At 40.2% G+C, this 12,800-nt stretch overlaps 1 protein-coding gene across 1 annotated transcript; it reads right to left on the bottom strand.

The window, feature by feature from the left end:
- Nucleotides 1-11,295: 11,295 nt before the first annotated feature.
- Nucleotides 11,296-12,291, bottom strand: LOC120084903 (extensin-like). Its single transcript, XM_039040713.1, has one exon. It carries the CDS (start codon nt 12,289-12,291, stop codon nt 11,296-11,298), a length of 996 nt encoding a protein of 331 aa, XP_038896641.1.
- Between the last annotated feature and the right edge of the window lie 509 nt (nt 12,292-12,800).

Here is a 12,800-nt window from a genome sequence, read left to right as displayed (position 1 = left end):
TTTTGGAGGGGAGGGGGTTGGAAGGCCTTGAGACTGACGCTCCCTCTCAGACTTTTGTTGAAGGGAGTTTAGGGATGATCATCGGTCGGTTGACATCGGTTTGGATGGAAACCGTCACCGATCATCGATATTGAAGTTCCAATTTTATGGAGATAGCTATATTGATAGAAATTTCGGGAAACTTTATGAAAATGGATGGAAATTGTTATAATTAGTTTATGAAACTTTTATTGTCATCTAAGTAGATTATATTTGAACTATTTTTAATCGTCATTTCTATAAATTAAGAAAATATTTAGAGGTATAGTGTAAATATTTGTGTAAATATCGATGTGAAAACAGAAATTTAAAAATGAAATTGAAAAATAATTACAAAAAAATATCAAATATTAGTAATTAATTGTAAAATTAAAGGATGTGAAATATTTGTATATAAAATAATTGTAAATTATTTATTATAAAATCTACATGTCTAATATCAAAAAGATGAACTTGAATATCTACTTCAAAATCTTGGAAAATTGACAAAAATGACCTTTTTCAAGTTTTAATTTTGATTTTTGGACCATTTTTAAAAAATATGTTTTTTTGACCCCCACAATTTTGAAAATGAATGAAAATTACCCTAATACCCTTCACATTTCAAAGCTCACTCAAACCCTCCAAACCATAACTTTTCTTTTACATTTTTACTCTTCTCCATTTCAAAAGCTCAATCTAACTCCATTTCACTCTTCCCATTCCACATTTCCTTGTCATTCTCTTTTTCATTAAAGATCATTGGGATTTTTCAACTAAGGTATGAATTTTCATTTTGTTTCACTCAATGTGTTAGTTTATGTTAGGTGTTCTTGTGTGAATATTTGGAATCTATGTTAGATCTATGTTGAATGTTATTTTTTTTCCTAAAAACATCATGTTCGGCATTTTCTGAATAAGTTTGAGCCTAAAATGCGTTTTCGGATATCGGTCTTACCCGACCGGGCCTCATAACATTGTGACCGGGCGGGCAAGTTTGAGGTTGCTTGAGGATAGATTGGGGAAGAGGGATTGTGCTCGGTGGTAGACCGGCCGGGTCGTAAGTGATTTCGATCGGGTATGGGCGGGAAAAGATCGGGTATGGACGAGAAAGACCGGGCAAGGGCGGAAAAGATAGGAAAGGATGAGGGGGAAGGTGGAAAAACCGGGTAGAAGTAGGTGGCGCTCGGTCTCGGCCCGGCCGGGTATTGGATTGGGTAGGGGGCTGTCTCTTATACACATCTAGATGTGTATAAGAGACAGGTCTCAGCTCGACTGGGTATTGGACTGGGTAGGGTGAGGACACCGGGTAGAGAGGGGGCGCGCAAAAAGGGAGTGGGTATGGGATTAAACGATCGCTTAATATTACTAAACGATCACTTAGCTATGATCAATGGGAACGGAAGGCATCGGGTAGAGAGGGGGCGTGCGAGAGGAGGCGGGTATGGGACTAAACGATCGCTTAGCTATGATCGATGGGAATGGGAGGGCACCGCGGTAGAGAGGAGGCGCGCAGAGAGGGGCGGGTATGAGACTAAATGATCGCTTAACTATGATCGATGGGAACGGGGAGGGCACTGGTGGTAGAGAGGGGGCAGGTATTGGGACTAAATGATCGCTTAGTACTATTGCCTAGTACTAAACGATCGCTTAGCTATGATCGATGGGAACTAAATGATACGTTGGATTTTCTAAACGATGGCACTACACGATCGTTTAACTACGACGCGCGCTGAGCGATGCGATGAAGTGCTACGCGATAGAACTGAGCGATCGTTTAGATGTTGACCTAAGCGATTGTGGCGTGGGAACTAAACGATACGTTGGATTTTCTAAACGATGGCACTACACGATCGCTTAGCTACGACGTGCGCTAAGTGATGCGATGAAGTGCTACGCGATAGAGCTGAGCGATCGTTTAGATGTAGAGCTAAGTGATCGTGGCGTGGGAATTAAGCGATACCGGGTAGGGTATTCTGTTTTATTTATTTATTTATATTTATATATACTTTTTTATTTTTTTAAGTATGCATTGATGATCATGATGTGTTTTCTTCTAATTTATCTATTTCATGAAAAATGTAGGTTATAATGGAACTAAATATGAAGGTACATCCTAATGACCATTTTCTTGCAGTCCTTTCATGTTGTTCCCACATAGGAAAGGTTATCCCTAAAATTAAGAAAAAACTATCTCTGACACAATTAGCCATGTTTAGACAAGCATGTTTTGGTCATCTCCTTGACACAAACATCATATTCAATGGACCACTAATTCATTATATTTTTCTGCGGGAGGTAGAGGAACCTAGGAGAGATGTTATTAGCTTTAATCTTATGGGGAATAAAGTATCCTTCAGTCAAGCAGAATTTAACCTTATCACAGGACTAAAACATCAAACTAGAAATGTGAGGGGAGAAAATTCTTTTGTTAGACTTAGAGCCAAGTATCTGAAGGACAATGAAGGCATGAAGGCATACGAGTTGGACTTTATTTTTCCAACTCTTGAGTTTGAAAATGATTTTGATGCAGTGAAAATTGCACTGTTTTATTTTATGAGTTTGCTATGATGGGTAGAGAGAGGAAAAAGCAAATGGATTTTGAAAATTTAGCGATCATAGACGATTGGAATAGATTTTGTAACGAGGATTGGAGCAAGAAAATTTTTGCCAATACAGTTAAACGATTCAAACAATGATTGAAAGATAAAACATTGGCTTATAAAGGCAATGCAGATGGAAAACAACAGACGTACAGTCTTTACGAATTTCCCCATGCTTTTCAGGTAACTTAATTTGTTTGAATTACACTTACATTTGTTTGAATATTCATAAAAGTACACCACTGATTACACTTACATTTCATATAGGTATGGGCATATGAAACGGTTTCATCATTATCTGGACGCATTGCAAATAGATTGAATGACAATGCGATACCACGCATTTTGAGATGGTCGTGCTCACATTCTCCTCCATATGAAGTGATTAGAGACGAAGTCTTTGGGTCAGATGCAGTATGTTTCTTCTTGATTTTTTTAGGTTAGAATTATCTTGATACTTATAGCTTCTTAGTTTATTTAGTCATGATTACAATTTTTTGTAGGTGAGAATTACATAGGAACTCGTTCCTTCTGAGGAAGAGATCCAGTTTATGAATCGTGTTATGGAGCCACCCATCCCTCCACTTGCACCAATTGCACCACCTGTACCACCTATATAACCAAAACCCACAAATGATGGTGATGTTGCTAGACCTTCGAACACTAAGGAGGTCGATGACTGTGACAATCAACAAAGACATGACGAGAAGTCACATAAGAAACGGAAGAAGTACCGCAAATTGGTTAAGCTAGTCAAACATCTTGATCGTCACGTGAAAAGTGTGGAACGTGACAAAAAAAAATTTAAAAGTACTTACGCCGATGATCAAAAGTAAGGATATACCATTATGATGCTTTTTGTATGTTATCTTCATAACTAAGCATGCAGGGATATACCTAAAAAGCATTAATAACTATGCATGCAGGGAAAAGACTTTGACTGCACTAGAGGTGAGGACCATGGAGGTAGAGTGATCATGCTGTGGCCAATGATGGTGATAGGGATGATCGTTCTCTTGGAGCTGTAGGTATTGTAGTTGCTGATATTGTACCTGTGGCGGTTCCAGGTGACGATGTCATTCTTGTGTATGTATATGTGTCCCTAGTTACTTGAACACTCTTATTGTGCAGGTAATAGACATATTGTTCATGTTCATAAAAACGAAAATGCAAGCCCAACGAGGCTTATGTCATCGAAAATTTGCTATAGCTGACATTGTAGTTCCGGTATGTTATCTGACATTGTAGTTACGCTATATATTAGGCCATTGTCTGACATTATCTGATTTTCTCGTTGCTTTAGAACCTCCTAAGACGCGATTGCCATACTATCGATTGGAGTAGGGCAACAAACGTCTTAAAGTACGTTCATGGTAAACACACTGACTACGATGTAGCTTAGAGCAACGTCGATGCTATGTACATACCTTTCAACCTCTCTGGGATGCACTGGGTGCTTCTTTGTGCAGACTTCTAGGTAAGAGAATTAATTGGGTTTGATTCATTGATCGCATTACATTCAAACGCAGACTTGGAATGTGAAATGAGATCAGTGTGCGAAAATTTTCCCAGTCTACTTATTGTTGTGCGGTAATGGAGTCTCATAATCTTCTTATTGATCGTTGGACTCTATGCCGAGAACCTTTCGTGCCTCAACAACATGAGAGTGGTGACTGTGGTATGTTCACATGTAAATTTTTTTAATACAATGTAATAGGGTCCAAAATGGACATCTTAATACAAGATAAAATGCAATATTTTCGTAGACAATATGCCATTCAGATATGGGCAAATAGAGCGTTGTTTTAGAACTTTGTAAACATTTTTTGTAATTAATAGTTGAAATGATGAATGAAAATTTATACTTATAGTTTATATTTGGGAGTGGTTTGCTAGTAATAATGAAAAAATGAAAAAGTTTTACAAATTCCCAGCCGGACACATGCAAGTTGGAGCTAATTTTCGGCTGGGTGCATGAAAGAATGGAAAAAATATATAAATTCCCGGCCGGAGGCATGCAAGTTAGTGCCAATTCTCGGCCGAGCGCATTCAGGAATGAAAAAAAAAAAAAAATTCCCGGCCAGGCGCATGCAAGAATGGAAAAAATATACAAATTCCCGGCTAGGCGCATGCAAGAATGAAAAAAACAAATTCCTGGCCGGGCGCATGCAAGTTGGTGCCAATTCCCGGCCGGGCGCATGCAAGAATGAAAAAAAAAACAATAATCTCATCCAAATTCACAAAAATATCATTCAAGTTCACAAGAATCTCATCCAAATTCACAAAAATATCGTTCAAGTTCACAAGAATCTCATCCAAATCCACAAAAATATCATTCAAGTTCACAAGAATTTCATCCAAGTTCACAAAAAAAATCCATACTTCACTCAGTAGTATTACGAGGTTGATTGCATGTCATTTTGTTGTGACCCCGTTGACCACATCTAAAACACCTGTGGACTTTGACGAAATTCACCTGTAGAAGGAAATTTTTTTGTTCGTGGACGACCTACTCTTGGAACTCTTTTTGAAGATAATGTTTCAACATCGACGAAGGCCAATGATTGTTTCCACTTTGAAAAGTGTCCAAGTGGTCGTACGGGTTCAACATACACAGTCAATACTGCATCAATAGATTATACCCGTGAACAAAGAGAGGTAGGATCAATATTCCAAACCCTGCATGCAGCAATGGCGTGTGAACAAGGGATTTCATAATAATCAAACTTGTGACAAGTGCATGTTCTTACATGAATATTTACACGGCCTCCCAATCCTCCATCTATCACCATGAACTCATGTTGGTCAATTGGTCGAACTTTATATCTGCTCGCTTTGTCCGCCGCGTCACGAATTATTTTCATCGCATAGTTCGACAATCTTGATGTATTGTTTGATGGTTCCGTTCGACATCTGTAATACAAATCCTGTAACCAACCTCTAATATGGTCTAGAAATGAAGTGATTGGTAACTGTCGTGCATCTTTTAACACTCCATTTTTGCACTCGACGAGATTTGTTGTCATCTGATTGTATCTTCTATTACATTGGTACACCCTAGCCTACCACTTAAGACCGATATCCTCTAGGTATTTGCGTGCACCTGGATACCCTGCAAATTAATTCCAATGGTACTTGAACACAGACTCACGACTTCCCTTTGCTGCTTTATCGAAAATATCGAAAATATCTTTATTCTTAAAATTCACTAATAAATTAGCTTTCAAATGATGGATGCAGACCGTGACAATTGTCTTTTTTATGCTAGGGTGTCTATCTGATACTATAACCAAATCATGAACTTGCCCAATTGCACATCTTAATTACTGAAGGAACTACACCTAAGATTCATTAGTTTCTCCACCAGATATACCGAATGCGACTAGGTATATTTGATTATTTCCATCGACCCCAGTCGCAAGCAGGAGTTTACCACTGTATTTACCCCTTAAATGTGTTCCATCTACAATTAAAACAGGGCGAATGCAGTTCAGAAACCTCTTTATGAAAGCACCAAGAGCCATAAAGACGTACTTGAAATATTTATCTTCTTGCAGAGCATAGTTAAAGGCTGAACAAGAATTTTCAATTTGTAAGTATTCGTTGCTATCATAATTTGCTCTAGGAGTGTATTGTATAAAATAAATTGGAGAAATAAGTTTAAGTATAAGTGATGCATTTAGATAATTGTAACGCGTTGGGCGTTAGATATATGCACAAAACGCACACAACTCCTTCTAATGATGTTCAAGTTTTCCTAAACCAGACCCAAGTATAATTCTAATTTAGGTTCCTGGTAAGTCCAGGGTCGAACTCAGGGATTCAGTTAACCAAACGCAGACCTTGTGTTGTATCTACTATAGGGGTTTTCCTAAATGAATGTGAGAAATGTATTATTTACACTAAATTGCTGTGCCTATGCAAGAAGATACAAAAGAGTTGAGTGGTGAATGATGGATCATGCGAAAATGGAGTTTAAGGTAAGTGGACGTGTTGATTTAAGATGAGTGTACACAACTAGGATGTGATGTGAATGAGATGGGATGATTTGCTTATCTTTTGTTTATGCGTTAGACTTTGTTCAACATTTCTCAACGCAAATAACATACAAAGCCTATCTCTAGGATGCATGCGTCTAACACAAAATGCAATAGACACCAGTAAGTCTATCTCTAGCTGTACTAGGCGTCCTACTTAATGCAACTTAGTTATTCTTTTGAACAATCTAAGTTAAAGATGCTTTTACCTATTTGTCAAGTTGGCTTGAGTGTTAGAATGAAGTTGTGCAATAAGTATTAATGCATTTAACATAAACAAGAAATAAACAATGGCAAGTATGATGGATCAAATATATGAATTTTATAAAGAAACAGAGAGTCTTTACAAAAGCAATATTTGATCAAATGGAAGAAAGTGATAAATGAGAAGAAGGAAACTGAGTCAAGCCAAAGAATACAATCTCTTGTATTTCTTTGGCTCAATCTTGTTATGTACAATCACTTGTTTAGGAATTGGATGAAGTGTCTTTCTCTAGATTAGCTTCCTCGCTCCCTGACCGACAGTGGTGGTGGTTCTCAACCTTTCTGATCGTCTGGCACTATAACACAGCCTCTACAGAACTAGAACTATGACTACAATATACAGAGAGTAAGGATCTTGATAATTTTCGAACTTCTTAACTCTGGAGGGACTTCATCTATTTATAGGCGTTGGTCAAGTCCACTTGGTGAATGGGCAACATTAAAGTCCATGTCCTGGTCAGCATTAAAGTCCATGCCCTGGTTAGCCGCCTAACTCTCGGAAGCTTTTTAGACGCCGCCTGCTGTAGGTGCCCATACTTGCAAGTGGTGATGTGACACAATTAGCCTGGATCAATGTATCTTCTCTGCGTTGAACTCCCTCCGACGCATGGCCCATGCGTTAGGGCTTTTCCTGCGGCACTTGTCTAATGCGTTAGCGTTAATTCTCGCGTTGAAATACTACAATACAATGCGTTAGTGCCGCGATATTTAGTAATAAAACTTCTTTTGTATGAGTTTGCTAATGTTTGAATAAATCCATGCGTTTCTTCTAAAAGTGAGGAGAATTTATCATTCAAAACCTTAGTTGTTCCAACTTAAGAGCAAAATAACTTGTATTTCTACAAGTTATCACCACCCCCAAATTTGAACAATTCTTGTCCTCAAGTATTTCAAAATAATTCTTCGTTATCTCCTTTGTCTTAAGTGTGCAGAGTTCGCCTCTCATCATATTCAGTCATAAGCTCGAGATAAGAGTTTGGAAAATGTAACTCAGATTGACTCTTTTCTTAAAAGGACTAATGTTTAGTTTCAGGTGCACCAGGCCTTTTATCACAACTTCTTTCATCTCTCAAAACATTCCTTTTTTTTTCTTCTAAACTAGCAATGCGTTAGATGCTCTTTTTACAATAAATGTCGGATAAAAAGAAAAAAATTATGAACTTACTTACCCATGCGTTGTTCCAGGTATCCCACTTTCGTTTTGGCTTACCCACATGGGTGTCATGCGAGCATCCAACTATGGGTGAGAACCCTTCACAACCTAACTCATATCTAATATTCATGCATTTCAAGATATAATTTCTTCAGACTAGATAGAGGAGTTATATGGGACGCGTTGATCTAGGAGACTTAACTTCGTTTTGGCTTGCCCCCACGGGTGTCATGCGAGAATTCAACTACGGCTAAGTGCCTGTTCCAACTAAACTTATGCCATTTTAAGGTTTTTCTTTTGAAGTAATGACAGAGGAGTCGCATTTGATATTTTTCTTATTTTGTTCCCTTTTTATGATGTACTCGTTTGATGCGTCTTAACTCGGATTTCCCTCATCCCCAAATTTAGAGATGAGCTATACTCATCCCAAATTTGGAGACGAGCTAAATCCTCATTGCTAAAAGAGAAACAAAATTTCAAAAAAGGCTTTGAGAGTTTGAAAGGAGTTTAAGACTTAAAGCTTGCACGCATTAGAAAGTAGACATAACCTTTTTAGAGAAGTTCAAGCCTTGTTAATTTTCCCAACGCCTACTCTATACTTATAGATTTCATATAGTTGATATCATTGAGGTCAGACAGAGCACAAGACTTAGAAAATATCCAAAGAACAAAAATCAAGTATGCCAAGTTCAAATGCAAGGAACAAAATGATAGGAATTTCTCATTCATTTTCATAAATTCACATGAAGTAAACAAACAAGTGAAACAGATACAAAAGAACAATTAAATCAAAATACAAAAATAACCGAACACCCTAAAACTCTATTGTGCTGGTGCGTCATCTCTGCATTCTTCCTCAGGGTCTTCATCCATAAAACGCAAGGGGTTTCTAAGATGGGCAGGTAGTGGAGGCAGAGCAAACATTCCAACAAAGACTTGATTGATGTATTGCGTTGTGTAAACAAATTGGTCTTGCATCTGTCTTTTTTGCTGCCTGAGATAATCTCTTAGAACCCGATTCTGTTGCTGAAGACCTTCGATAGATCCAATGGTCTAAGCCGATCACTGATAAAAGTTTTCAACTTTTCTAAGTCTGCGCTGCGTTGAGGTGGTGTTGGTTCATTTCTTCCAATTGGGTCTTCAAAATTTGCTACGTTGCTTGACCCTAGCCCAGTTGGTTAAAAAATTATTGGAGGAGGCACAAAGTTGGGAATTGGACTTAGTTGGGGCGAAGGAAAAGGGAACAAGGATGTTCTGATCTATTATGAGTTTTGGTTCCTGGCGCGTTTGATCAGAAACTCCCCGTTCTGGAGGGGGCTCAATGTGAAAGTCCATGGAAAGTTAAAGAATTGAGGAAGTGGGTGCGCCTTTAACTTGCAGCCGAAGTTCAGAGCTTCACAAGCTTTCCCAGTCCTTCCATTGCTCTGAAGCTAATCATCGCTGTGTTACATCTGAACGGCTGTCCCTTTTGGGGGCACGTTTGAATAATCGAGGCTTGGTGCCCACTTTTCCTTGGTTGTGTCAGGATTAGGTTGATGGTGAACCCGAAGTAGACCCCGCCTTTACTTAAACTTTAATGTCTATCAAAGCCCCATTTGATATCCCTTCATGATCATCACAGAGGGATCCCCCGTGTTTCCGAAAGTTGGCACTCAGATTAAGCCCATGGAAAGTAGGTTGCCCTTGTGCTTAGTCCTGATGGCTTTGTAAATCTTGATTCCCTTATAATTCTTCCAACGTCCAAAGGGATGCACTGCATGACGCAATAGGTAGCCAAGACGCGTTCCTTTGATAATGTCTCATCATGCGTTGGCATGATGCTTCGTTTGATCAAGTAATACCACAAATTCGCGTCTGGAGTTAAATTCCTGGAAGCTAACATTTTTGCCCCGTTTCTCGATGTCTGCCATTTGCTTCCAGGTTTGGCTACTGTCTTTAATGCATCTTCTAATTGGCTTGGCGTTGGCTGCTCTAAGATGCGATTTCCTTCCGCGTCCGGATTATTGTCAATGTTGAACACTTCATTTTTTCTTGTCAGCTGAGAAGCACACTAACACCTTATCAACAAAAGATGTGTTATTCTCCATATCAAACTCACTGTTGTAGAACATGCAGATGAGGTTAGGCCAAATACGGGTGTGCGCAACGCATAACTAATTCCACCCCAATACGTTTATTGTCTCAGTTATGTAAATTGGCAGTGGGTGGCATTCAGGAAAGAAGCACTTTTCTATGAGTATGTCACTAAATTAACTCTTTCTTCCCGAGGTCTTCTTAGATAACACGTCGGTTACCTTGCGTTTTCCTGCCGCATGCTATTTTTCTTCCCTCGCCAGTTCTCTCAGTTCATTCTCTAATTCCCTTTGGAGATCCGTCTTCCTTTGCCCTTGCCTTACGGGCTGGTAGCCTTCCAATTCCTGCTCTAGCGCGTCATGCCTTGAGCTGTTTTCATGCATTGCACCCTCAGGTCCGGATACAGATTGCTGATCTTCTTCTTCCTCCAATATCAATCTTCTTTTCCTTGTTATTCTTTTTTATTTTAAAGGCCTTTCATTCGCGTCGGATGGGCGTGGTTGAGAGGCGTTAGGGCCAATTCTCCCTTCTTCTCTATCTTCTTCTTCCTTTTCTTCTCCTTCTTCTCTTTCTTCTTCTTCTAATTCCTCTTCAAGCATCATAGCATATCGCTCCACTTCGTCCAACTCAAGTGATGCGTTCGGTGGGTCTAAACGCATCACCTACTCTTCTTCTTGACTTTGATTGAGAGACGCCAAGATTGCACCAAAAACCTCTTGCTTGTCCAGTCGAGCCAATTCTACCAACTCTGCAAGATTACGCTCTGACGCAGGATTGTCAGAGGGTGGTATGGGTGGAGTAAATGGAGGGGTGCTCACTGGGGTATGAGGCATCCCAGGGGAAGATATGAAGATGGGCGAATGAGGTGGTTGGCTCGACGCGTCTGATTCCACTNTTCCAATTCCTGCTCTAGTGCGTCGTGCCTTGAGCTATTTTCATGTGTTGCACCCTCAGGTTCGGATGCAGATTGCTCATCTTCTTCTTCCTTCAATATCAATCTTCTTTTTCTTGTTACTCTTTTTGATTTTACAGGCCCTTCATTCATGTTGGATGGGCGTGGTTGAGACGCGTCAAGGCCAATTCTCTCTTCTCTATTTTCTTTTTCCCTTTCTTCTTCTTCTAATTCCTCCTCAAGCATTATAGCATATCACTCCACTTCGTCTAACTCAAGTGATGTGTTAGGTGGGTCTGAACATATCACCTTCTCTTCCTCTTGGCTTTGATTGAGAGATGCCAAGATCGCACCAAAAACCTCTTGCTCGTCCAGTCGAGCCAATTCTGCCAACTCTTCAAGATTGCGCTCTGACGCAGGATTGTCAGAGGGTGGTGTGAATGGAGTAAATGGAGGGGTGCCCACTAGGGTATGAGGCATTCCAGGGGAAGATATGAGGATGGGTGAATGAGGTGGTTGGCTTGACGCGTCTGATTCCACTGGATAAATGGTAGCCAAGGGCTCGATAGAAAGTGGAGGTGGTGGATGCACAGCTGGTGACGGTGCATTGTGGATATAGGCTAGGAGTGGATTATGTGTTGCACCCACCATAGTGATGTTAGGCATCCCAGGGGAAGATATGAAGATGGGCGAATGAGGTGGTTGGCTCGACGCGTCTGATTCCACTGGATAAATGGTGGCCAAGGGCTTGATAGAAAGTGGAGATGGTGGATGCACAGCTGGTGACAGTGCGTTGTGGATGTAGGCTGGGAGTGGATTATGCGTTGCACCCACCATAGTGATGTTAGGGATGACTGGTGGTGGGGCAAGCTTAGTGTAGGGTCTGGAGGTGGCCGTAGATGACGAATGCATCCTTGGTTTTGCAGGTGTCTTGGCCCTTAGTTTGGGGGTAGTTTTGGGTTTTGGTTGAGGGGTTTTAGGTTTAGGTTGAGGGATCTTGGCCGGAGGGGTAATGATGGCTTTGGAGGCTTTGAAAGGGAGTTTTGTGGGGGCTGTGGAAGGTTTCGAAACAGACGACCGCTGGGAAGAGGTGGCTCCGCCATGTGTGGGTTTGGTTTGGGTGAGGGTTTTGGTGGTTTTTCTAGGGCTCGGGGGAGGTGAAATCGAAATAGAGGATGAGGAATAAGAGCTTATCGGTGAGTTATTCCCGAAGCTCATGGTCTGGTTCTGGCTGTCTGAAGTGGACGACATTGTGGTCGGAGAAGCTCGAGCGAATCGGAAGCGAGGGAGACAGAGAGGTTAGGTTTTTTTTCTTTTTTTTTTTTCAGAGAGCTCGAGAGTGAAAATGAAGAAGAAGAAAACTTTGAATCGTTGGGTCCTTTTATAGGCTGAAAGAGGGTTAGTGGCTGACGTCAGGCGGTGCCTAATGTCTATAATAAATGTAAAGTTGAAGGGACGTCTTGGTTATCTAAATACCTGAGTGTTTTTGTGTTCTCGAGACGCCTCCCTTCAACTGGGCCATGCGTTAGACTTGCGTCTAACGCATTCGTTGTTCCCAACTCGATCATACATAACTTTTAAAGAAAAATAAACAAGTTTCCAACTTCTGTAAAAGCAAAAACAAAGAACAATCAATCTAAAAAAAAAAAAACAACCAAACAAATAAATCAACAAACTCAAACGAATCGTAAAATACAGAATGCAAAAAGACAAGGATAGAAGTAGCATCCCTGGAATATATGGCAATGCAAATGCAGGGA

Source organism: Benincasa hispida, chromosome 9 (assembly GCF_009727055.1).
Source record: "Benincasa hispida cultivar B227 chromosome 9, ASM972705v1, whole genome shotgun sequence".
NCBI lineage: Eukaryota > Viridiplantae > Streptophyta > Magnoliopsida > Cucurbitales > Cucurbitaceae > Benincasa > Benincasa hispida.
This window is presented reverse-complemented; position numbering and strand designations above follow the sequence as displayed.

What these genes read in the sequence shown, in the direction of transcription:
- LOC120084903 (XM_039040713.1), bottom strand. Translation starts at nt 12,291, where the DNA reads ATGTCGTCCACTTCAGACAGCCAGAACCAGACCATGAGCTTCGGGAAT.